We start from the raw sequence: 25,712 nt of genomic DNA on the forward strand, positions 1-25,712 counted from the left end.
TGTAACAAACCTGCATGTTATGCACATGTACCCTACAACTTAAAGTATAATAATAATAAATAAATTTAAAAAAAAAAAAACAAAAAAAAAAAACATTACAGCCTTAGGATTTTGCTTTTCTATTGGCTTTTTAGACCAATCAGAATACTTAGTACCCAGCCATAGTTTTAAGGCTGTCTCGTGGTGTTTAAATCCATCATACGGTTTTGTTAGCTTTTATTCAAATCGCCCAAAAGTTATCAGGCCTTGGGCATAAGAAATGGACAATTGCTTAATAGTCTGATTTTTTTCCCCCCCTCACAGGTTTTCTTTAGGAATTTCTCATAACTATTTATTGTATCCATAAGGATTGCAAGGTCTCTTGGATCAGGTAAGACCGATAGATGGCCTCTTCTTTAAAGAAGGCTTTCTTGAATACCCTTCCCTGAGGTTGGATAGGCACTGTTCCCCTTCTGTGTGCCCCTGGCACCCACATCTAATGTTCTCCTGGCTTATGACACTCTCATTCAAATTTTCTATCCATGCCCCTTAAGCCCCAGCTTCACACCTAGGAAACATCCTCCAGGCAGAGACCCTGTACTGCCTTTTCTCTCAGTCACAGCTTCAGAGCAGTCAATAGATGCTTATTGTTTAAGAGAAAAATTATTTCAAGCAAACCTGTGTCTTTTACATCCCTCATTCTGCCTTATATCCAGTAGATGTCATTTGACTAAAGAGAAACAATTTTCCTGTGCGACTTATCTTTTTAGGGCTCAGCATACCTCCTTAAACTTTAAATGTGTTTTAAGAAACTCTACAAAAATCATTTTCTGTAATGCTCGCTGCACATCCTTATTTGCTAAGCTGGGATGAAAATGGCAGAAAATCAGCCTAGCAACAAACTTGTACTGGTGTAAATGTTTGATTAATACCAACAAATGTCAAAATACAACCAATGCCAGAAAATAGAAGAAAAATATTTACATATTGGAAACAGGACAGAGAATACTATTCGGAATTTTTCCTTGAACGTGGCTAATTTTCAGTGGGTTTCTTCCTTTCAAAAACTTAAGCAAATTGGAAAATCACATAAACTTAAGGGACATAGCAATATAAGAAAAAATGCAGGAGGAAGGTGAAAAAATCAGGGAAATGTGAGGGAAAATTAATATATATGTTAACATATTTAGTATTAACATTTCTATGAAACAGAAAAGGTACTTAAGTTCAACAGTGAGTACATTTACTTCAAAACCCTGTGTCATGTTTTAGTTTAAATAACGAATCTAAGTACAAATAGTTAAAAGTACAGCGTAGCAGAAATTAAACACTTGATCCAGAACCCATAACTGACCCAGATTATTCTACTAGAGCTCACATTGAAAAAAAAAATGTTTCTACATGGAGCTATCTTTTTTTTTTTTTTAATCAGACATAATAGGAAGATTACTAAAGGAACATAAAGTGTTTGACATTGCCCCAAGAAAGATGCCCCACAGATGGGAAGTGTTGAATATTTAATATAGTCTCAACTACATGAATCATTTCTAACATGGCAATTAATACTACTACTAATAAACAGTGCAGAAGCCAGCTCTTTATTTGTTTTATATGAATTACTTTAAACCAGGTTTGTTAGACAGTTCAGTGTAGCTGACAGTGAATGTTGAACAGGAATGCATAGCAGACCATGTTAAAAATGTGGCATTGTCCCAAAGTACAACATGACTAAGACATCCTACATTTAGCAGCACCTTTTTGTAACAGTAACTTAAATGAGCAGTAGAGAAAGAGCATAGGAAAGACTGAAATGGGTATGACCAAAAAAAAAAAAACTATTAAATACATTTCCAGCATTTTCTAGGTTGACTACAAAAATCATGGTTCTACAGCTGAGTGGGTTAAGATTAAGCCTTTGTTGTGTGAAAAGACTATATACATTCCACAGGTCAGTAAATATCCCATTACCATTGGGATTATTTCCTCATTTACAGATTTACTACACAGTTTACACATATGTCCACTATACAGTTTTTCACATATAGATGCTCTTATGTCAAATCCTTCAAGCTAGTTTTTTGAGGAATATTCTAATTTGCACTCATACATTCCACAGTAAAGTGCAAGCTAAGAATCTAGATACAAAATTAAAAAGATGGCAACTCTAACCACTACTTTTTGAAAGGGATTAATGATAGCAGCAAGTAAGATAAATACTAGCTGTGTTTCAAGAATTTAAATATTCCAAAATAATTAATTGGGATGAAATAGTAAAGGATTGAACCTAGTAATTGTGAATCTCTTACCATGACAAAAGTTTTATCAGAAATACTTTATAAAAGCAATTTTAATTAGAATATGGTTTCCTACTGGTAGGACAATGTAAGAATTGTCAAGTTTATTATGACTACTGTTTTTATACTCGGTAAAATAAATTCATGTAAACAGTGTAGAGCTAATTAACAAATTGAGGGAAATTTTTCATATATAAGCTGATAAAACATTATATATGTAACTAATTTTTATTTTCGTTTTTTAGACACCAGGTTGTCACCAGGATAGAGTGCAGTGGTACAGTCACGGCTCACTGCAACCTCCACCTCCTGGGCTCAAGGGATCCTCCTGTCTCAGCCTCCCAAGTACTGGGTCTACAGGTACATTCCACCATGCCAGCTTAATCATTTTTTAATACTGAGTTTTCTTGGGGATAAGGGAAATAAGGTGTTAAATGTAAAACAGTTTTACTTATAAAAGTCTAAGAATATTTGGCAAGAACTTGGAATAATCAAGGAAGCAAAATAATTGATTTTATAACTATAGTTTTGCTGATTAGGTTTTTTTGTTTGTTTTTTGAGATGGAGTCTCACTCTGTCACCCAGGCTGGAATACAGTGGCACGATCTTGGCTCACTGCAGCCTCCACATCCTGGGTTCAAGCAATTCTCCTGCCTCAGCCTCCCGAGTAGCTGGGATTACAGGTGTGCACCACCATACCTGGCTAATTTTTTGTATTTTTGGTAGAGACGGGGTTTCGCCACATTGGCCAGGCTGGTCTTGAACTCCTGACCTCAGGTGATCCACCTGCCTCGGCTTCCCAAAGAGCTGTGATTACAGGCATGAGCCACCATGCCCGGCTGATTATTTTGTTATATAAGTGAATATGTAGATCTGAAGTTAGGCAGTTAAACACAGGCATTTTATTGGGACAAACTTCAAGTACCAGGTACTTGCACTCTTAATACTGTCTTACCATCCAGTTATAACTGGACAAAATAAACACGAGACATGGAAAAGGTCTTAGCCTTAAACATGATGACATTGTAAGCTTCTTACAGCAGTGTAATTGAGGCATGGAGATAATGTCTTCAAGGTTCCCCTTCCGTGTAGATGTCTTATGTAGGATAATATTCTAAACATTTTATTCAGTTCAAGTCACCCCATGTTGCCCTGATTACTTCTGAAAAACAGAAACTTTGGTTATAAGAAGCACTTCTGGGTTCTGACAGACAGTGAACCTGCTGGAGTCGGTGGTGGGGAGGAATGGTAGGTAACTGGGAGGTAAACAACAGGAACAATAGGCAAGGTTAGAAAATGAAGTGGGAGAAGTTATAAAAATTTATTTTCCCACGAAATAATTCCACAAGCTGTGTAAACATTTCTTACTAAAACAAATACTCTAACACACAAAGATTGTACATTTCCAGTGAAACACTCACAGTAAAATTGCCTGTATTTTTACTCTCTACGAGCAAAAACAAGGAGGCAGCAGATGAATGCTTTCCTAGTTACCTTTGGCAGCAAGCTTACTCACATTCCCTGACTGCTCAATGAGTTATTAAAGCAACATATAGCACAATTAAATACAGAGCCAGGTGGGCAGAATGCTCGATATCAGTCTTTAGTTTCTTCACTAGTCTTCAGCATTCCAATTCATCTCAGCCATTCAGTCACTCGTGCACACTCTTACATACGGACACACACACGTGCATATAGCGAGTTCCGGCTCATAGACTCCAGTGCAGTGACTAGAACAGACACTAGCTACTAAGAATGTGTCACAATCTGTGTGAACTGTATGGAATAGGACAACCTCTGGAGTTTTATATTTACCATAATTTATGGTGAAAATTACAAACTTACAAGGATGGTATAACATTCAGAATTCAAACCTTTTCAAGTCAAGCAATCACACATATTTACAGTATGTACAATCTTTCTACTAGAATGAGGATAGGTGTCTAGACAATGTTATTACAAATTTCCTGAATGTGGGCATTTCTAGTCCCTGTAATTCATAAAGCAAATCTGCTGACTTGGCATTAAGACTCTAAAATAGTGTGATCAAACTTATATATATATATATATATATAATATAATAAGAAGGTGTTTGCAGAAATAACATTTACAAACTGTCTATACAGTACACAGTACTAGTACATAGAAAATAGATTCTAACTTTATGATCCCCTTTGTGTAAGGCAAGACTGAATCTGTACCCAAATTTAGTCAGCCAGAGGTACAAGCAAGAAACAGTGGTCCATGAATGAATATGCAAATCAGGTGCCTGCGTATTAAAAATCTGGAGAAACGAGAGATTCCACTTTTTATCTGTGCTGATTCTGGCTTGTTGGATACATCAACTACATTTCTTAAAACACCAACATCACCTGGGTGGCAACAGATTTTGTTCAAGTGGCAGCTACCCAAAACAGTTTTTGAAGAGTCCAGTATACAACCGGAGGACTGCAGCCATACCAGGCCAATTTATGTAGCACTTACAAAAGAAAAAGTATCTTAATACTCTATTCATGCTATTGCTATTTAAGCAACAGCAATACAAAATATTACAAGACAGATCACATATGATTGCAGTGTAGACCCCAAAGGCTTTGTTTTGGGGATGCTGTTATACAAGACTTCAAAAAAAAAAACACAAAAGGGCAAAAGTCATTGGCGGATGTAAACATCCCTGTTCCACTCCCCAGCCTCATTCCGTTTTTTGGATATCACTTCTCCATCCTTTTCACAGTAGCGATCCTTGGATTTATGACGGCTGCGCTGCTTGTTGCACTCATTGTGGTCCTGCTCTCGATCCACGTCTCGGGAACGGTGCCGAGACTCCCGGTGTCTGTGGTCACTGCTCCCGTGGGTCTCGTCTCTGTGGTTGTGGTCACGGTGTGAGGCATAGTGGTCCACGTGGTCATGGGAATAATCTTCCTTTGGCTCTATGTAGGCAGAGTCTCGACTCTCCTGGGTTTCCGAGTCAAATGTCTCTTGCCTGGAGAGGCCGCGACTTGTCCCACCGCGATGGTTGTGGTGTGGAGCTGAGGAGGAAGAGCGGTGCTGGGATTTTTTGACTGGTTCCACACTAGGTTCTTCTTCAGCTTGGGAAGCAGAACGGATAGGAGCGGAGCGATCAGTCCTTTGATCACCTTGAGAACCCTGGCAGCAAAAGGAGCATACCAGGCATTAACCAAGGTCAGTGTGTAAAGAACATGTCCCAGAGCAAGCGCATTCAAGTGGAGGCCTTTTTAAGCATCCGAAATGAAGTCTAACCTAGCTTCATCCCTTTGGTAACATCCAGTGGCATTTATAAGGCTTGTAGTGTATTAAATTGGACTTTGTAAGTACCTAGAACAGTGTGCATGGTAACCTTTTCCTTAAAAAAAAGAAAAAAAGGCAGGGCAAGTGTTCTTTTATATATTCTCCTGTGGCTCAAATATAGATGCAGGTCCCTGAGATTTTTCTATACAGGGGTGTAAACTTAACTATCTCTGCTTGACTGTCTGTGATAATATTAAAAATAGCAAATCCTTATATGATACAATGATACAATATGGGACAGGCACTGTTCTAGACCGTTGGTATATAATAACTCATTAATACAACAGCCCTATAAGATCATCTCATGAGATTACTAATTCCAGCAGCCTCATGGACAGGTTGCCATTATTATTCCTGAGGTAAGAACAGTTAAGAAATTTGCCCCAGGTTATCTGCCCCACAAGTAGTAAGAGGTGGAGCCAGGATTTGAATCCAGGTGATCCGCTTCCACAGTCTATATTACTGTTTAAAGTAGAAAGTTTCTACTGTAGAAAGTTTCTACTGTAGAAAGTTTCTGTAGTCTATGTTTGTTCCCAGTATATTCTGTCGATGGTGCTTTTCTTACAGGTACATGGCTCATGCTGGACTTGCTTTGAGTTAATATACTAGAACAAGCCCCAAGCAGGCTACTGGGCTTGGATCCTGGAGGTGTCACCATAGGCTACCTTTTTTCCTATGAAGATTGTATATATAGATATATATAAAAACTCCCCTTACCTGTGAATTAGAGGCTAGGGTGGGGCTAAGAGGCAGACTTGAAGTGGCTAATGTACGGCTAAGGAGAGGGTTGGGGAGGCTGCTGCTGGGAGGATGGGTGGCCTTCCAGTAGGCCTCCAGATAGTCGGCAAGGTGCTCACAGGCATCCTCAAGCTGGTTCTCATCCAAGATCACATCGAACAACTCCTGCAGAGGCAGACATTCCAGACCACATTGATGCAGCCCCTTCCCACCTCCATAAGAGGAGGAAGGGGCTCATGAGCTGCACCCCTTTGTACTTGCTCCTGCTTCTATAAGCGCTGCTACTATCTCCTTTTTTATTTAGTTAGCAAGTGTCTGACTACCTCAAATCATTGTTTAGGGCACTGAATGCTTAACTAATAATGGCCAGAAAGGTAACAGTTGTTAAGGGCATGGCAGCACAGAAAAGTTGTCTATCAGCAATGAAAAAAGGCATGGATACTATGGTACAAAAGAGATGTATATATATTTGAACAGAATATCATGAAATCTTTTTTTTTTTTTTTTTTTTTTTGAGACAAGAGTCTCACTCTGTTGGCCAGGCTGGAGTGCAGTAACCTGATGTTGGTTCAGTGCAACCCTGGCCTCCTAGGTTCAAGCGATTTTCCTGCCTCAGCCTCTCAAGTAGCTGGGGTTACAGGTGCCTACCCACCAAGCCTGGCTAATTCTTGTATTTTTAGTAGAGATGGGGTTTTGCCATGTTGGCCAGGCTGGTGTCGAACTCCTGGCCTCAAGTGATTTGCCTGCCTTGGCCTCCCAAAGTGCTGGTATTACAGGGATGAGCCACCATGCCCAGCCCAAGATTATGAAATCTGAATTTAGAAATTAATAAGGTAAGATTAGGATGTGAAACTTGGCAGAAGCAGCCAAAACCACTGATAATTTGACGTCCAAACTTCACAGTTGAGAAGAAAAAAAGTCACTTTTCAAAAGATTTTTTAGTGTTTATTATAAATTTTAACATACATTAAGCAATCAAATATTCATAGCGCCTGAAATAGCTATGCTTGAAAAAAAAGCCTGGCGCAGTGGCTCATGCCTGTAATCCCAGCACTTTGGGACGCTGAGGTGAACGGATCACTTGAGGTCAGGAGTTTAAGACCAGCCTGGGCAACATGGTAAAGTCCCATCTCTACTAAAAATACAAAAATTAGCAGGGCATGGTGGCGTGTGCCTGTAGTCCTAGATACTTGGAGGGCTGAGGTGGGAGGATCACTTGAGCCCGGGAGGCAGAGGTTGCAACAGTGAACCGAGAGGCCGCCACTGCACTCCTGCCTGGGCGACAGAGCAAGACCCTGCCTCCAAAACTAAACCTAGGAAAGCTCTATAGCCCCAAGGCATTGTATGTAAAGCATAGACGACAAGTGAGAATCTAGTTAACTTATTCCTTAGAAATTGATTTAAGACCATGTGAAAATATGTCTCAGTTACTAAGAGCAGACAACTTGCTCTCTATGATCAGAAATGATTAATATACCAACTCCAAATAGACTCATCATACAAGCCAAATTTTTGGAACCAGGATCTTGTGTTAGATATTAACAGCATGAAGTTACTGCAGGATGTACTGAAGCTTTTTGTAAGCTATAAGCATCATTTGGATTACTTGTGCGCAAAACACATGATCATGGAAGGAACATGATCATGGAAGGAGGGAGGACAGTTTACTTTGGAATGAATACCACTTTAAGTGATGAGGATTCTCTTCTGTGACAGGTGTTTGACGGTTTTTTTCAAAATATAATGCCAGTTCTGGCCAGACATGGTGGCTCATGCCTGTAATCCTAGCACTTTGGAGGGCCAAGGCAGGAGGATCACTTCAGGCCAGGAGTTCTAGACCAGACTGGGCAACACAGGAAGATTTAGCAGGGGGAAGGACAAAGATCTCTATAGGGGGAAAAAAAAAGTTAGCCGATCATGGAGGCATGCACCTATACCTATAGTCTCAGCTGCTTGGAAGGCTGAAGCGAGAGGATCCCTTGAGCCCAGGAGTTCAGGGCTGCAGTGAGCTGAGACCATACCACTGTACTCCCAACATGGGCAACAGAGCAAGACCTTGTCTCAAAAAAAAAAAAAAAAAAAAAAAAAAACCAGGTCTGATCTCTGTAACTGGATTATGCTGTATATAGAGATAACTTACTGGAGGACACTGAGCCAGTTTATCAGCTGCTACCATCTGGACGTTGAGGTGTTTAGCTTGAGATTTCCCTCGAGATTTTATTAACCTTTGTAAAACCTGTAAAAGATAATGAGTTTTTAACACCCAGGTAAAGAACAAGGTACATTATTGACTCCTTTCTCTGGGGCCTTTTTATATACAGCACAAGGGGCTTGTAATAGATGGAGCTATAAGATTATCTGTAAAATTAACATGTTAACGTAAATCACAGTTGCAAGCTTTAAGTACTCACATTCTTTTTTCTAAGCTAGCAGATCTCAAACATTTTGTCTCACAACCTCTTTAAAGAAGCTAAAATGGAAAACTATTACAACATTTAAAAATTCACAATAAATCTGCTACATGTTAAAATAAAATTTTTTTTATAAAAATAGCTACATTTTTTATAAATCTAACAGCTGGCTTCATAGAAGACAATTGCAGTCTCCTGTTTGCTTCTACAGTCAACCTGCTGCAGTGTCTTGTTTTGGTTGAAATATGTGAAGAAAATCCAACCTCTTACAGATTTGTAATTGAGAAAAGGAGAAACAATTTAGTCTAGTCTTCTTTGATACTACACTAAAACTCAACAAATGGTAGTTCCGTTGTTATGTGGAATCTGAAACCTGCAAATTTTCTTACTCCATGACATTCCATTGGTCTATCTTGAAATTAACATTATTCATTGATCATACAAACAATAATGGTTCACTGACTTCAGATCTTCCAAATGTTGACATATTTCATTATACAGTATTAAAACATCATATTCATTAATATTACCATTGATTTCATCAGAGAAATCTTTATTGGGAAGCTTCTAAGTCCTCAGAGGTGCATACAAGTTTTCTAAAATTCTGATTGTTGTCTGAAAGCTTGAGTTTTATCATTGGCAACACATGCTGTTCTCCTTGAAGTGACAGGCTTATTTTGTCCAAGAAAATATCTGCTACACCAAGTCTGAATAAGCATAGCCTGACAGTTGTTGTTGGAGATAAAAATGATATTCCATGAAAAACATGGCTAGTTTAGTTCAAAACTCAATCACACCAGTGCTTGTCCTTCAGACACTTTTTGGTATGCAGCAGGAGCTTTTTGTGTACTTTATTACACTGAATATTAAAAGTCAAGATTTAATAAAAGTAATAAACTATACTACTTAATCAGGACAGTAAGTGAAATTGGCTTTTTTCCCCCTTAAACTGGGAAAGCACAGTGGTGATGAATACATGAACTTCTGGTACTTTGATACCACAGTCTTGATTCATGCTTAGATGCCAGCAGTTTTACCCACCATTGCTTTTGCATCAGCCTTGCAAATGTCAAAACAGTGAAAATGTCAAATAGTGTCCTAGTATTATCACGGAAGTAGTTTTGACTAATTAAATGGACCCTCTAAAAGTGTCTCAAGACCCTCCAGGGATCCACGGACCACACTTTGAGAACAGCTGTTCTAAGCCATGAAACTAACCATGCCTTGTTTATATCAATTTAAAAATTGTTGACCATCATGTCTCTTCAAATTCTCTGTACCTCATAAAGGCTATTACAATAGCCTAATTATAGAAAGCAGAACATAAAATACATTTTACTAAAATTTGATTATAGAGCAAACTGTAGCAATCCTACTTACCTTAGGAGAAGAAATCTTTACATATACTATAATAGGGGCCAAGGAGGTTTTACTGAGTTGAGCTGGATGATTAATCGTATCCGCATCAAGGACCACCAATTGCAATGTTCTTGCAAGTTCAAAAATCCTTTCAATTTCACTCTGAACTTCAGCTGTAAAGGGTGAAACGGTTCAGTTAAAGTGCAGTATTTTTAAGATAAAGTAAAATGGTATACTGTTTCTTCAACAGAAAGGTGAGTAGGTCAGCCATTATGTTAATGCTTATAGGCAACAGAATTGATAAAAGTTTACAACAGTAATTTATCCTCTTAGAAAGGGCTCTTTCTCCACACATCATTAGGATGTAAGGAATTTTTCTCTCAACCGGCTGCAGAATTTACTTTTAGTATAATACTTGGATTGTGGAAATTTTTAGCTCTCTGCTGACATTCTTTGTGCTTCCACTCTATGAAATCATTTCATAAAACTGCTGTAAAATAAGAACCTTGAGCTATCCTCCATGTGTTCATTGCAGACCACATTGCACTAGCAACCATGACAAGTTTTCCTTTCAGTGCATGGGCTGATCTATGTTTACATGTCATCTGTATGCCGTCTAGATATGTTTATTAATAAGATGAAATACAAAATCAAACAGGAAAGACATGAATGGCACCATAACAAACTTATCCAAAAACACACCTCATATTTTCCAATCAGAGAATACTCCTTTAGTAGTCACGCTTTAAAAGGGCAGTTTTCAGAGGCAGCACTACAGAAATCTAAAGTATAAAATTTGTAGAAACTTATCACAAAACATTTAAATATCTACTTGAACTCCAAGAAAATTACATTCAGTTCATCTACTGTTCCATGATCTCCAAAGAGTCAAAAACAGGACTGACAGAATTTTCTGCGATGAGGGAAATATCCTCTATATGTGATCCAGCATGGCAACAGCTAATGGGCTACTGAGCATTTGAACTATAGCTAGTGTGAACAGGCAACTAAATTTTTAAAATTCAATAAATAGCCAGAAGCTACTATTACTAGGCAGCATAGGTCTATAAAGCAGAGTACATAGCTTACAGTTACCACTGCAGTCATGCAGGTTGAATTCCATGAGACTTTTATGCTAGCAAATGTGGATTTACAATTACTTTTTAATTCCTCTTAGGCAGTTAGATTCATGCCAGAAGCTTCCTGGAGATAATTTTAACTAGTACATTACTGAAGAAAAGGTATCTCTCTGGTCACTAATCCATCTGCCTCACAGTATGTTATGACTTGAGTCCTTTTGTTTACCTAGATATCTTTAAAAAATCAGGGCCCAAACTACATGAGATACTAGCTTTAAAATGACATTGGGCCACTGAACCCCAGTCAAGTTCCAACGTAAAATAATGTTTATTGTAAGAATTAAGAAATCTGATCACAAAGATTTTCATCTTTGTTTCATCTGTTAATAATAAGTGTTCAGATAGTCACAGCATCCCATGTAACTCCTTGCTTTTAAAGGATTGAGCACTATTTTTATTGATTATAAGTTTAATATGTGTGTGTGTGGTTTTTTTTTTTTTTTTTTTTTTTTTTTTGGAGACAGTCTCGCTCTATCTCCCAGGCTGAAGTGCAGTGGTGCAGTCTTGGCTCACCTCCGTCCGCCTCCCCAGTTTAAGTGATTCTCTCACCTCAGCCTCCCACATAGCTGGAATTACAGGCATGTGCCACCAGGACCAGCTAATGTTTTGTATTTTTAGTAGAGACAGGGTTTCACCATCTTGGCCAGGCTGGTCTGAAACTCCTGACCTCAAGTGATCTCCCGCCTCAGCCTTCCAAAGTGCTGGGATCACAGGCATGAGCCACTGCGCCCGGCCCTAATATGTGCTCGTTGTATAAAATCTGGATAACCTTAAAAAATATTACATATACAGATATTATTTCTATTATGTCAATATATTAACATATGTTTTAATATATACACATATATAAAGATATTTCTGGTAGCCTTACATACATACTTTATACTCCTTTAATTAAAGGGAAAGATTTTTTAAAAGATTTTAAAGTGGACTTTCAGAATCCTGGTGGAACACCATATTAGTAGATACAACCTTAAGGATCGATGACAAATTCTGATAATACTTTTGACTTCAAAGTAAAAATGATGCTTTTAAAAAGGAATATATCCATGCATGGAATTTTCCTTTGACAGAGTATATCATGATCAGAATTTACTGTAATAAAGAAATGTCAGAAACTCCCCCAATGTTTGTTTCTGAAACTGAAAGTCAATTTGATTCTTTTGAGTTGGCCTAGTGTCAGGCCTCTGAGCCTAAGCTAAGCCATCATATCACCTGTGACCTGCATGTATACATCCAGATGGCCTGAAGCAACTGAAGATCCACAAAAGAAGTGAAAATAGCCTTAACTGATGACATTCCACCATTGTGATTTGTTTCTGCCCCACCCTAACTGATCAATGTACTTTGTAATCTTCCCCACCCTTAAGAAGGTTCTTTGTCATTCTCCCCACCCTTAAGAATGTACTTTGTGAGATCCACTCCCTGCCAGCAAAACATTGCTCCTAACTCCACTGCCTATCCCAAAACCTATAAGAACTAATGATAATCTCACCACCCTTTGCTGACTCTCTTTTCAGACTCGGCCCGCCTGCACCCAGGTGAAATAAACAGCCTTGTTACTCACACAAAGCCTGTTTGGTGATCTCTTCACACGGACGCACATGACCCTAGCTAATGAAAGAATGGACCTCAGCATCTTGAAGAGGGGACAAGCTTTCCTCAACTCCCACTGTTTCGTATACCCACTGAATTAAAACAAACTGAAAAATGAATAATACCTTTCCATGCTTTATATCTCTAATATCTATAAACAACACCCAGGAAGAATCAATGTTTCCTCTAAGATACAGAGGAGAAGCTACAACACTGATCATGAGAGAAATGCAAATCAAACCACAGTGAGATTCCATCTCCCACCAGTTAGAATGGCTATTATTAAAAAGTCAAAAAATAACAGATGCTGTTGAGGTTGTGGAGAAAAAGGAACGCTTATACACTGTTGATGGGAGTGTAAATTAGTTAAACCATTGCGGAAGACAGTATGCCAATTCCTCAAAGACGTAAAGATAGGAATACCATTTGACCCAGCAATCCCACTACTGGGTATATACCCAAAGAAATATAAATCATTCTGTTATAAAGATACATGCACGTATATGTTCACTGCAGCACTATTCACAATAGCAAAGATATGGAATCAAACTAAAGGCCCATCAATGATAGAGTGGATAAAGAAAACATAGTACATATACACCATGGAATACTATGCAGCCATAAAGAACAAGATCATGTCCTTCGAGGGACATGGATAGAGCTGAAGGCCATTATCCATAGCAAACTAACGCAGGAACAGAAAACCAAATACCACATGTTCTCACTTGTAAGTGGGAGCTAAATGATGAGAACACATGGACACATAGAGGCCTATCAGGGTGGGAGGAGGAGAAGACTCAGGAAAAATAACTGATGAGTACTAGTCTTAAAACCTGGGTGCTTGGCCGGGCGCGGTGGCTCAAGCCTGTAATCCCAGCACTTTGGGAGGCCGAGACGGGCAGATCACGAGGTCAGGAGATCAAGACCATCCTGGCTAACACAGTGAAACCCCGTCTCTACTAAAAAAATACAAAAAACTAGCCGGGCGAGGTGGCGGGCGCCTGTAGTCCCAGCTACTCGGGAGGCTGAGGCAGGAGAATGGCGTAAACCCAGGAGGCGGAGCTTGCAGTGAGCTGAGATCCGGCCACTGCACTCCAGCCTGGGCGACAGAGCGAGACTCCGCCACAAAAAAAAAAAAAAAAAAAAAAAAAAAAACCTGGGTGCTATGAACTTAAAAAACAAAAAACAGAAGTTAACTTATTTAGAAGGAGGTTTCTGTAATCAAACAATACTGTAATAATAGAGAGTGGAGATGGTTACTTTCATTGTGGCTAGTGTTGAGGGACACCTAAGTGGTCAGTTGGGAATTAAGACCTGGAGATACCTCTAGTATAAGTTATTTAATGCCATATGTGTTATTCCAATGCCATTTTCATAATTACTACACACAAAACTCTTAATTTTGACCAGTACCTGCCTTATCTTACAAAAAATCTGTAAAGCCTTCTCTAACTACCTTTCTCCTCACACTAGTAAATTCTGCTACTCCCCACTGCTACATATCAAAGTGACTTCGGGGGGCAGAAGTGAAGCGTCATCACTTCATAGAGCTGTAAGGTCATTGGGTAACATTGAACCTCTTAGAACCTAAGTATTCTTATCTGTATTATGGAAATGAGGACTAAATGAATCCATACGCAAAGCTTCCCTTACAATTATTACAGTACTTGGCCTACAGTAAGTGCAGACAGTCCATGACTTACGATGGTCTGACTTAAAGATTTTTCAACTTTAGAGAGTGTGAAAGCAATATACGTACAGTAGGAACTGAACTTTGAGTCCCCATACAACCATTCTGTTTCTCACTTTTAGTATTCAACACATCACATGAGATACTCTACACTTTATTATAAAATGGGTTTGGTGTTAGATCACTTTGTCCAACTGCATTTTTTTTTTTTTGCATTTTTGTACTTTTGCATTTTTATTATAATAAAATTACAGCCTCCTCCTTGGCTCACTCTTCACTCCTTGATCTGCTGCTTTTAGAATTCTCAACCACTGACCAACCATCTCTGTCTGTCTATATATACAAGATTTTGTCCATGTGTCCATGTCTTCCTGTAAAACAAACACTCTGAGAAAGAGTACTTTGTGTCCTTTACTTTTGTGTCCCTGGCACCAAAATAATGCCTGGCACATCGTTGGTACTCAAGTATTTGCTAAATGAATGAATCCCTCTGGTCTGTACATGGTCACCTACCAACTTAAGAATAATCATATGGTTTGGCTGTGCCCACCCAAATCTCATCTTGAATTGTAGCTCCCATAATTCCCACCTGTCATAGGAGGGACCTGCTGGGAGGTAACTGAATCATGGGAGCAGGTCTTTCCCATGCAGTTCTCCTAATAGTGAATGAGTCTCATGAGATCTAATGGTTTCATAAAGTGAAGTTCCCCTGCACACGCTCTCTTTTGCCTGCTGCCATGTAAGACGTCATTTTGCTCCTTCTCCACCGTCTACCATGATTGTGAGGCCTCCTTAGCCATGTGGAATTGTGATTCTGTTAAACCTCCTTCCTGTATAAATTACCCAGTCTCGGGTATGTCTTTATTAGCAGTAATTCTTGTGAGCATCAGATGATGTGTGGAAAGAGTTTTAAGTGTGACAGATAAGGACATAAAAAAGGAAATTGCTATAAGCAAAACACATGATCACATTTTTTTTTCCTGTGAACAGACTAATACAAATAAGCTCCAAACTTTTCACATCTTACCCCTGCCTATCTCTCTGGTGTCATCTCGCATCTCCCTCTTTTTAAAACCATATATTTTAGCTTAAATGAAGCACCTACGTTTTTCAGAAGCCTGTTGTGGCTTTCACTGTCTCGAATCACTGTCACCCGTCTGCACTCCTTTCCCTTTTTCTTGGCTAAGTCCTGTCATCTTCAAGTCTCAGCTCAGGATCAGCTCCCTGGAAAAGCCTTTCCCTGTGCCTCCTGCAGCATCAGCTCTTTGGCAGCCAGTTCATGGCTGGACCACTTTGCTCATTACCCTCTATTCGATAGGCTCTTCACTGATTCGCCTTATGGCTACACCCAGCTCCTTGAGGGAAGGGGCTTCATCAGTTCATTTTTTTATTTGTGGGCTTTCGCGTGGTATTTGGCATCTAGTGTATGCTCTATGAAATACATAGACTGGAAGGTTCATTTAAAAACAATGTATAATCAGTAGTTGCAAAAAAATCTTGGCAATCTAAGGAAATCTGTTAAGTAATTGATTCCACTAATGAGTCTAAAAAATTACCTGACTTGGTTAATTCAGTTTAATCTATGAAATGAGCATTTTATAATAATTCTTGGCCAGGTGCAGTGGCTCATACCTGTAGTCCTGGCACTTTAGGAGGCCAAGGCAGGGGGGCTGCCTGAGCCTGGGAATTTGAGACCAGCCTGGGCAACCTAGTCAGACTCCATCTCTTTAAAAAATTAGCCCGATGTAGTGGCATGTGCCTGTAGCCCCAGATACTCAGGAGGCTGAGGGTGGGGGTTTGATTGGGCCTATGAGGTCAAGGCGCAGTGAGCCCTGATCCACACTACTGTACTGCAGCCTGGGTAACAGAGTGAGACCCTCTCTCAAAAAAGCAAAATAAAAAGTAATTCTTGTGAGCATCAAATGATGTGTGGAAAGAGTTTTAAGTGTGACAGATGATAAGGACATAAAAAGGAATTGCTGTAAGCAAAACACATGATTACATTTTTTCCTCAAATATATTTCTAAACCTGTTACTGAAGTTTTGCCAATGAAGGGTTGTTAGGTGAGAAACAAAACTGAGTTCTATAATGTATCATGCTCATTGCTAACAGATAAAGCTTATTATTTATAACAGTTTTTCTATTATTTATATAATCATACTTCAGAGTAAATGAAGAACTTCTATGTTAGAAACCAGCCTCTCAGAGGATTTGTATATCTAACCTATAAACAGAGAAAAATTAAGCTCAAAGATCTGACACAACTCTCAGAAAGTTTACTTTATAAAAACAGAAACCCAACAATCCAATAAGCAACTTGTGTAACAGTGATTAACCTAAAACTCCAAGCACATACCAAAAAGATTAAATAGCAGCAGAAGGGTTTCAATTTGATCAATTCAGTACATGTTAATAAGCAGTATCCACATACCACCCTGTAAACACAATAACTCCCTACACTGTTTTTACAAATAAAACATATCGATATCTATCAATAAATATAGCCAGGAATTGACTTCATCCTTTACCAATTTCCAAACACACAAATTATACTCTCCGAGTATGATTTCATTATTGATATACATCAGGAATTAAGGAATATTTAGCATAATAATGGCTATCATTTATTGAGCACGTATCATGTTTAATCCTTGCAATAATTCTAGGAGGTAGTTATTTCTTTTTTTAAGATGAGGAAATGGAAACTTCAAAAGGTTAATAAACTTGCTCATGGTAACACTGATGCAAAGCCAGGAGATCTTAGAGTCTGCAGACACGAAAGCTCACATTAGTGAAAACAAACCACAACCAAAACATTAATGCTGACAGCCTGTGGAATTCTTAACTTCGAACTATCATAACAAATCCTTCCACACCATGAAATCAGTAAGACCATAGCAACAGCTACTGGCAGCACACGCCTGTTTTTCCTATACTCTGTGACACATAGAATTATCATCTTGTTAGATCTTCTCATCATCAACATCAGGAGAGGAGAGTTTAAAAAGCGTAAGCTCACTGCACAGACTTACCTAAGCTTGACCTTGTGTTGGATCTTTCTATTATTGCGTGCTTACTGGGATTGTTTAATACTGAGCGTTTGGCAAGCGAGATGTCAGCGGTGACCCTTGTGATGGATATCCTGTTGGAGAAAAAAGTCACAGAAGACCCTAAGGTTATTGGTCTAATCAAAGGGCATAGAAGTATATGCCCCCAATTCATCTATATATATGTCGCTATATACATAGCGACCATATTTTCAAACCATATGTGTTAGGATACTTACTCATTTTTTTTTTTTCTTTTGACTTTTTCATTTCTGTTTATCTTACACCTGCCTTACTTTGTTTTTTGTTTGTTTGTTCTGAGACAGAGTCTCGCCCAGGCTGCCCAGGCTGCAATGCAGTGGCGTGTTCTTGGCTGACTGCAATCTCCACCTCCCAGGTCCAGGTGATTCTCCTGCCTCAGCCTCTGGAGTAGCTGGGATTACAGATGTGTGCCACCACACCTGGCTAATTTTTGTATTTTTAGTAGAGAGGGGGTTTCACTATGTTGGCCAGGCTGGTCTCGAACTCCTGGCCTCAAGTCATCCGCCTACCTCAGCCTTCCAACGTGCTGGGATTACAGATGTTAGCCACCACGCCTGGGCCTGTCCTGCACCTGCTTTACATTGCATTTATTGGTTGCTTACAAGTGTCAGATAAGTACTAAACACTTTATTTGAATTACTAAATCATCCAAAAAGCTCTAGGAGAAACATCTATTATTATCTCACTGTTGCTGATGAAGAATGAGAACCACAGAGAGATTATTTATCCAAGGGTATGTACTTACTAAGTGGGAGAACTGGGATTTGAACCCAGACTCTTGACCCTATATTCCTAGCCTCTATGCCATAGTTCAGTGCTGTGATAGGCATGAAGAATAAATAAGAACCGGTCTTCCCTCAAAGAGCTAATGGTCTAGTGGCAGAGATAAATAATAAAGGAAAATAATTAAAGATGATTGTTGTGGAAAGAACATACAGGGTATTATGAGAGACAATAATGAATTTGGAGTATCATTTTAGATAAGGTAGAAATGAGAGCAACAAAATTTGGGAGCTGGAAATAGCAAATGACTTAGACTGGAGAAAGCTGAATATTCAAGTCAGCAGTAGGAAAAAGCTGTGAAGCAAAATTGAAGGCTCACAATATTTCTAAAGAAGGTAGCAAATGAAGGTGGGGCGAAAAGGAAAGGTTTGGTTTAAAAGTCTGTTTCAGTTACAGCCCTCCACCGCCCCTTCACAATACTAAATAGCCAGGTGACAGTTCTTTTCCTGTGTGGTACAAGACCCCAGATTTGTTACCTTGCAGGCAATACAAGAGGGCCTCTGACCAGGAGACCCTAGACAGAACAGGAGCAGGGAATATTGGATGGAAAAGAAAGGATTCTGAATGTTGAGTCTTCAGCCTTTTTCCTCATTGCACAATTTTGGTAACCAGGCTTATATTTATATCCCCAGGGGTCACAATGGATGATTCTTCTCTGGGGAATCTGACTGCCAAAGAGTAAAGACCCAAAGATAATGATATTGGAGGTTTCCTATGTAAATTGTCTAGCAAGATTGCCATACACAGAAACACAAAGTTGACAAGCTCCACCTATGAGCACAGAACTTCTGATTAATTATTTTATGCTTTATTTTAAAATTCGAGCGCAGGACTGTTTGTCAGGCATCTTCAGAAGACCTCTAACATGAGAGACCAAAACAAACAGAAAAATCAACTATGACAATTATTCATAGTTAAAAGCTAAGAGATGGTTTTATCTATGAAACTAGAACAAATTTATATTTAAAGACTTAGAATAAGAGCTTTTGGAAATAACATGATAATAGAAATAGAAAAAAATCAAAAGAAGGGTTAAAAGAAAAGTAACATCTCCAAAGGGTAAAACAAAAGAGTTGGAAGACCGGAGAAGAAAGGTAAGAAAAGTAGAGGTCACCCAAGAGGTTCAAATTCCAAATTACAGGAGTTCAGAAAAAGATAATAAAGAAGACAGAGGAAAGAAAATAAAGAATTAATTCCAGAATTAAGGGTCTGATTTTCCGAATTGAAAGAGTCCAGCACACGGGTTGAAAGATCCACACCAAGACGTATTTTTATAAATTTCATAACACTGGGGACAAAGAGAAACCCATAAGGTTTCAGAGGAAAAAGACAGGTCCCAAAGGGTCAAGCACTAGAATGCTTTGTACTTCTCAAAGCAACAATGGAGGCCAGAAGATAATGGAGAAAAAAGGCTTCAACATTTGAAAGGAAAACTATTTCAATCAGAATACCATAAGCATTTAAACTAGCAATTAAACAGAAAGGTTTGTAAACATGCAGGCTATTGAAAAAAAAAATGTATGTACTCTTCCTAGGGAAATTACTGGAGAAGGTTTTTGACTCAAATGACAGTAAAGCTTGAAAGAAATCAAGGGATCTGGGAAAGAGGAGCTTCGACCCAAAAGAAAGGTGAAAGGAATCCCCAAGGACATAACACAGAATGTTCCAGAATGACACCCAGCACAGAGAGAAACGGTCTAGACTGCAGCAGGCTAGAATGTCCCAGAGAGATTCAAATAGACAAACTGTAATTTTGGCTGGCTCCATATTTAATATTTATTGTAATTATGTAAATAGTCAAATGAACTATGTCATATAATGTGTGTGTGTGTGTGTGTGTTTAGACAGCATCTCACTGTCACCCAGGCTGGAGTGCAAGGGTGTGATCATAGCTCACTGTAGCCTCAACCTCCCAGGCTCAAGTGATCCCCCAGCTCAGCCTCCCAAGTAGCTGGGACTACTGGTGCATGCCACCACACCTAATTTTTTTTTTTTTTTTTAAGTAGAAACAGGGTCTCATTATGTTGCCCAGGCTGGTCTCAAACTTCTGAGCTCAAGCAGTCCTCCTCCCATGGCCTCCTAAAGTGCTGGGATTACAGGTGTGAACCACTGCACCCAGCCTAATGTACTTTTTCTTGTGTATTTTCCTCGTGGTTTCCATGAGATAAACAACTTTTTACATTTGCTTAAAATTCTTTTTTTTTTTTTTTTTTTTTAAGACAGAGTCTCGCTGTGTCACCCAGGCTACAGTACAGTGGCACAACCTTGGCTCAGTGCAACCTCTGCCTCCTGGGTTCAGGCGATTCCCCTGCCTCAGCCTCCTGAGTAGCTGGGATTATAGGTGCCTACCACTGCACCCAGCTAATTTTTGTACTTTTAGTAGAGACAGGTTTCACCATGTTGGCCAGGCTGGTCTCAAACTCCTGGCCTCAAGTGATCTGCCTGCCTCAGCCTCCCAAAGTGCTGGGATTACAGGTGAGAGCCATTGCGCCCAGCCCTGGAATGACTGATTTCTAGTAAGAGTGTACTGCAGAAGATTCTGGCAATGGTATATTTATCCCTATAGCAATTCAGTATGTATTCCAAACACTTCAGGGCTGATTGCTGATGTTTTGAAAGTCACTGAAGAAAAAACAAAAAAAACTTGACTTTATCTCAAGTAGCTTTCCTTCTTGTTCTCAATTTCCTTGTTAATTTACCTGTCACCATCCTACAAGGTGAATCTGAAGATTGCTTTGTTTACATGACACAGTTGGTTACTGTGAATCCAGTTTTAAATGGGCTACTTTATTACACACAACAGGAGGAGGAGGAGGATTTATTTCTTCTTTGATCTGACACACTGACACTACTTAACCAGAATGTGATTCTCACAAGCCCCCAGGGCTTCTGCAAATGAATATAAGTGGGTTTCAGAAAAGAAAAGGAATTCTTGACTACCTAGAACCTTTTGCATAACTAACATTTCCTTTCATATTTTCTCCTCTTGGGCTTAAACTTAAAAAAAAATAAAATAAATTTAGCTTATTTAATAGATGATTAAGGAATAATTCATTTTTCTCTTTTAGAATGTCATGTGTGTATACACACCTGATGCTTTTGATGAATTTTCATCCTCTGCTGCTGTCTTGCCTTGCTAAAAGCAAAGACAGTCAATAATTCAGTTACTCTAGATGCCTTGCCATGGGTAAAAATATTAAATTTGTACATGGCTTTTCAAGTCTGCCTTACGGACTTGTTTCTTCCTCTGAGGACTGTTAACTGGGGACAACAGGGCTAGAATATTGAACCCCAGCCTCTATAAGTCAAGATGAGCCAAGACAAGTCTATTAAACCATACGGAAATTACTTCTGGCTAGGAAAAAACAGATACTTTAAGGTATTTTGTTCATCTGTTTCTTAAATAAAACCAATCTAGGTGGTTGATACACTTGAACATGGGTCCAAAATCCACCCTCTCTGGCTAGAATGTGTCTTCCAAGTTCAAAACTTACTCAGGTTTAAGTACAAGTTGTAATCCAGGAAATTCCATCCCATTTCCCCATCTTTGGCATTTAGGAAAGGGCAGTGGGTTGACTCAGGCATGGAAAACACAATGCCTTTGTTAGCAGAATTTTTTTAGTGTTCAGGCTCATGTTGACAATTCCAAATTGTGATAAATGACAGAGCCAAGGATAAAGAAACAAAAGCTACATGGAGCGGATTAGAGGTACCAGTGTCTGGTAGCCTTGGTCCAAGCTAAAGGTTCTATTTTCCTGGCACAAACTGAAAAAATATTTCTTAAAGATATGGAAAATTTAAAAATCTAATTAGGAATATTTGGTTATGAAGTCCTTGATTATAAAGCCTTTTCATACCTTGAAACTTATAATAGTTTTTGTTTTCCTCATTCTCTCCTTTCAGTTCTTTGCCTGATCACTCTTTTTGTTGTTGTTTTGTTTTGTTTTGGTTTTGGTTTTTGAGACAGAGTCTCCCTCCGTTGCCCAGGCTGGAGTGCAGTGGCATGATCTTGGCTCACCGCAACGGCCGCCTCCCGGGTTCAAGCAATTCTCCTGCCTCAGCCTCCCAAGTAGCTGGGACTACAGTCACTCACCAACACGCCCAGCTAATTTTTGTATTTTTAGTAGAGACAGGGTTTCACCATGTTGGCCAAGCTGGTCTCGAACACCTGACCTCGTGATCCACCCACCTCCCAAAGTGCTGGGATTACAGGCGTGAGCCACCGTGCCCAGCCTGCTTGGTCACTTACTAACAATACTTGTCCTCCTACAAAAGTTTCCCTCCTACCCTTGCCTCCCCTGCCAAAAGTCAATATAAATTAGAAATGGTTGTAGTAGTAGGTGTGGTCTAGAAAGAAAGTACTATACTAAGAAATGTAAAAGAATCCTGAAACCAACAAATACTAGCTACCGCAGCGGTCCCCAACCATTTTGGCACCAGGGGCCAGTTTCATGAAAGAATTTTTCCATGGACCAGTTCAGTCGGAGTGGGGAGATGGTTTTGGGATGATTCAAGCACATTACATTTATTGTGCACTTTCTTTCTATTATTATTACATCAGAATAGATAATGAAATGATTCTACAACTCACCCTAATGAAGAATCAGTGGGAGCCTGAGCTTGTTTTCCTGCAACTAGATGGTCCCTTCTGAGGTTGATGGGAGACCGTGAAAGAACACCAGACATTAGACTCTGCTAAGGAGCGTGTAACCTAGATCCTTCGCATGCACAGTTCACAGTACAGTTTGTGCTCCTGTGAGAATCTGATGCCGCTGATGATATGACAAGAGGCTGAGCTCAGGCAGTAATGTGTGAGTGATGAGGAGTGGCTGTAAATACAGATGAAGCTTTGCTCACTCCCCTGCCACTCACCCCCTGCAGTGTGGCCCCTAACAGGCCATGGACCAGTACTGATCCGTGACCCAGGGGTTGGGGAGTCCTGATCTATTGTAGTTGCATTGTTAGAATGGGAGGAGGAAAGGAATGTGGAGAAGAGAAGCACTGCATTTATCTGGTTAAAAATACAGAAATATACACTAGCCTGTATGTTCCAGGTCCCCTGTAATAAGCTACTCTTAAACTTTGAGGTTTCCATTTTGGACTCTAGTCATGTCTTTGATGCTTCAGGAGCTGGCTTAACATTCAATGATGGCACCCATCAATTATTTGATTCAAGACTGACTTTCAATAGACTTTAAGCTTCACAAAGCCAAGGCCCTTGTCTATTTTTGCTCCTCACAATGCCTGGCACACAGAATATACTCAATAAATATTTACTGAGGCAAGTTGAATAGTGACGGGGGAAGAGGAGGAGAGAGAAAGGATTAAGTCCAAGCCCACTGGCGTGACACACTAGATATAACCCTTGGGTTTGTTAACGGTCACATCTTGCCCAGGTCCTTAAGATCTGGGTGTGAGTTGCCTTACACATAATGCTGTGTCATACCTCAAAACCTTCACACACTATATACCATCTGCTGAACATACCCTTCTCTCCCCTGTAATCCATTTGGTCAAATCTTAGGCACCATTTAAAAACTCTTCCAGGATGTGGATGTCCTTAAGTTGGTATTAATTACACCTCCCTTTATGCTACCTGTACCTTATGCATGCATATACCAGGTTGCCCTTTTACTTATATTCAGTGTTACTGCTACAGGTTTCAATTTATGGTTTCCATGAGAGCTCTTCATAGGGAGAGACTGGCTTCACCATCTCTGCATTTCTCTAGCAGAGAGTACGCAGCAGACATTCATTCAAAATTCATCTGGCCACTGCTCATGTTGAGTACTGCTCCAGGCACTGAGAACACAACAGTTCACAAAACATTCTCAAACCCTGCCCTCATAGAGTTTATCGTCTAGTTATGGGAGAATGACAATAAACAAAAATAGTACTGGAAATACATAAAAGAGCACTAGAAAACAAAGTCAGGGAAAGGAGAGACACAGAATGAATGTGTGCATGTGTGCATACGTGTATGCACTTATACCAAGAAGAATATCTGAGGGAAAAGTGTTCCTGCAAAAGGAACCGCAAAGTGCCAAGGCCCTGAGGTGATTGTGTAATCTGTCTGGAACACTCATAGAACAGCAACGGAGTAAGTACGGCAGGGTGAGAATGAGCGAGGGAAGAGCAGCAAGAGAAAGTCTAGGTACGGTTGTGTGGAAGAATAGACCATAGGAGGTCAGATAGGCCACTGTAGGACTTTGCTTTCTACTCAGAAAAAAAGAAGTCATTGGATGGTTTTGAGTAAAGGAGTGGTGAGCACTAGCTCACATCTTAACAGGGTCATGAAGCAGCTGACCTGAGCACAGTCTTTAAGGAAACAACCACAGAAGCAAGGAGATGAGGCGGGAGGCTGTTGCAACGATCCAGGGAAGAGATGAAGATGTCTCAGACCAAAATGGTGGCAGAGGATGTGTGAGAAGGGCTTCGATTCTGAATATATTTTGAAGATACAGACAACACCATTTGCATGTGAAATATAACAGAAAGAATAGTCAAGGATAATGATCTGGGCTGAAGGGTCTCGGGACTGAAAGATAAGCCATTAATTAGATAAGGAAGACCATAGGAGGAATAGGTTTTGGGGGAGGTTACGTTTGAAAAGTCCATTAGACATCTTAGTAGTGATAATGAATAGGCAATTGTATACATGGGTCTAGAATTTAGAGGAAAGACTGGCAAAGGAATGGAATTTAAAAATCTGATGCTGAATGAAATCACTAAAGGAATGTAGATAAAAGACATCAAAGAATTTAGCCCTGGGCTGTCCAAGATTTCCAGTTGATGAGGAAGTACCAGCAAAGCAGAGAAAGGAGTAGTCAGTGTGACAGAAGGAAAACCAGAAAAGTGTGGTTCCAGAAACCAAACAAAGTATTTCAAAGAGGATGGAATAATCCACCATGTCAACTATTGTTCATGGTCAAGTAAGATTCTGGCTGAAAATTTATCCCTGGATTTAGCAATGTGAAGGTCGTGGGTGATCTTGACTAGTTTAGCTGAGTGGTGTGGGTGAAAACATAACTGGGGTAGGCTGAAGAAAGTGGAAGGAAAGCCAGTACACTCAATTCTTTCAAGGAATCTTCCTGTAAAGAAAAGAAAAAAAAAAAAATGACACACCTAGAGCAATATGAGGTCAAATGTGAGAGGAAGTAACATTTTTACATGGTGATGGAGTTTCCATTAGAACAGGAAATACTGATGAGAAGAGAGCAAAGGATGATTACGGCTGTGTATGGATACTTCTAGCAGAGAGGGGATGGGGAATGAGATCCAGTACCCACATGGTGGGTTGGCCCTTGCTGGGAACATAGTCATT

General features: G+C 39.5%; 1 protein-coding gene and 1 long non-coding RNA gene across 14 annotated transcripts in view; one reads left to right on the plus strand and one right to left on the minus strand.

Annotated features, from left to right (window-relative positions):
• Positions 1-1,556: 1,556 nt before the first annotated feature.
• Positions 1,557-25,712, minus strand: part of CACNB2 (calcium voltage-gated channel auxiliary subunit beta 2) — a 401,610-nt gene continuing 377,454 nt past the window's right edge. For 8 of the 13 annotated variants that reach the window (XM_017962584.3, XM_017962582.3, XM_017962586.3 and 5 more), the window contains 5 exons: positions 17,549-17,658; positions 10,112-10,263; positions 8,461-8,556; positions 6,300-6,485; positions 1,557-5,420 (listed from right to left, as the gene is read on the minus strand). In XM_017962584.3, coding sequence (XP_017818073.1) covers positions 4,926-5,420; positions 6,300-6,485; positions 8,461-8,556; positions 10,112-10,263; positions 17,549-17,658 — 1,039 coding nt within the window. In that variant the 3' untranslated portion in view covers positions 1,557-4,925. The remainder of the gene's footprint in view (positions 5,421-6,299; positions 6,486-8,460; positions 8,557-10,111; positions 10,264-17,548; positions 17,659-25,712) is intronic. The other 5 variants (XM_017962588.3, XM_017962589.3, XM_009214039.4 and 2 more) reach the window with 1 other exon arrangement.
• Positions 5,351-12,944, plus strand: LOC110744085. Its single transcript, XR_002524198.1, has 2 exons — positions 5,351-5,456; positions 12,750-12,944. It is a non-coding gene; the product is annotated as an uncharacterized LOC110744085 (long non-coding RNA).

The sequence above is a fragment of the Papio anubis genome, chromosome 11, assembly GCF_008728515.1.
Source record: "Papio anubis isolate 15944 chromosome 11, Panubis1.0, whole genome shotgun sequence".
Taxonomy (NCBI): Eukaryota; Metazoa; Chordata; class Mammalia; order Primates; family Cercopithecidae; genus Papio; species Papio anubis.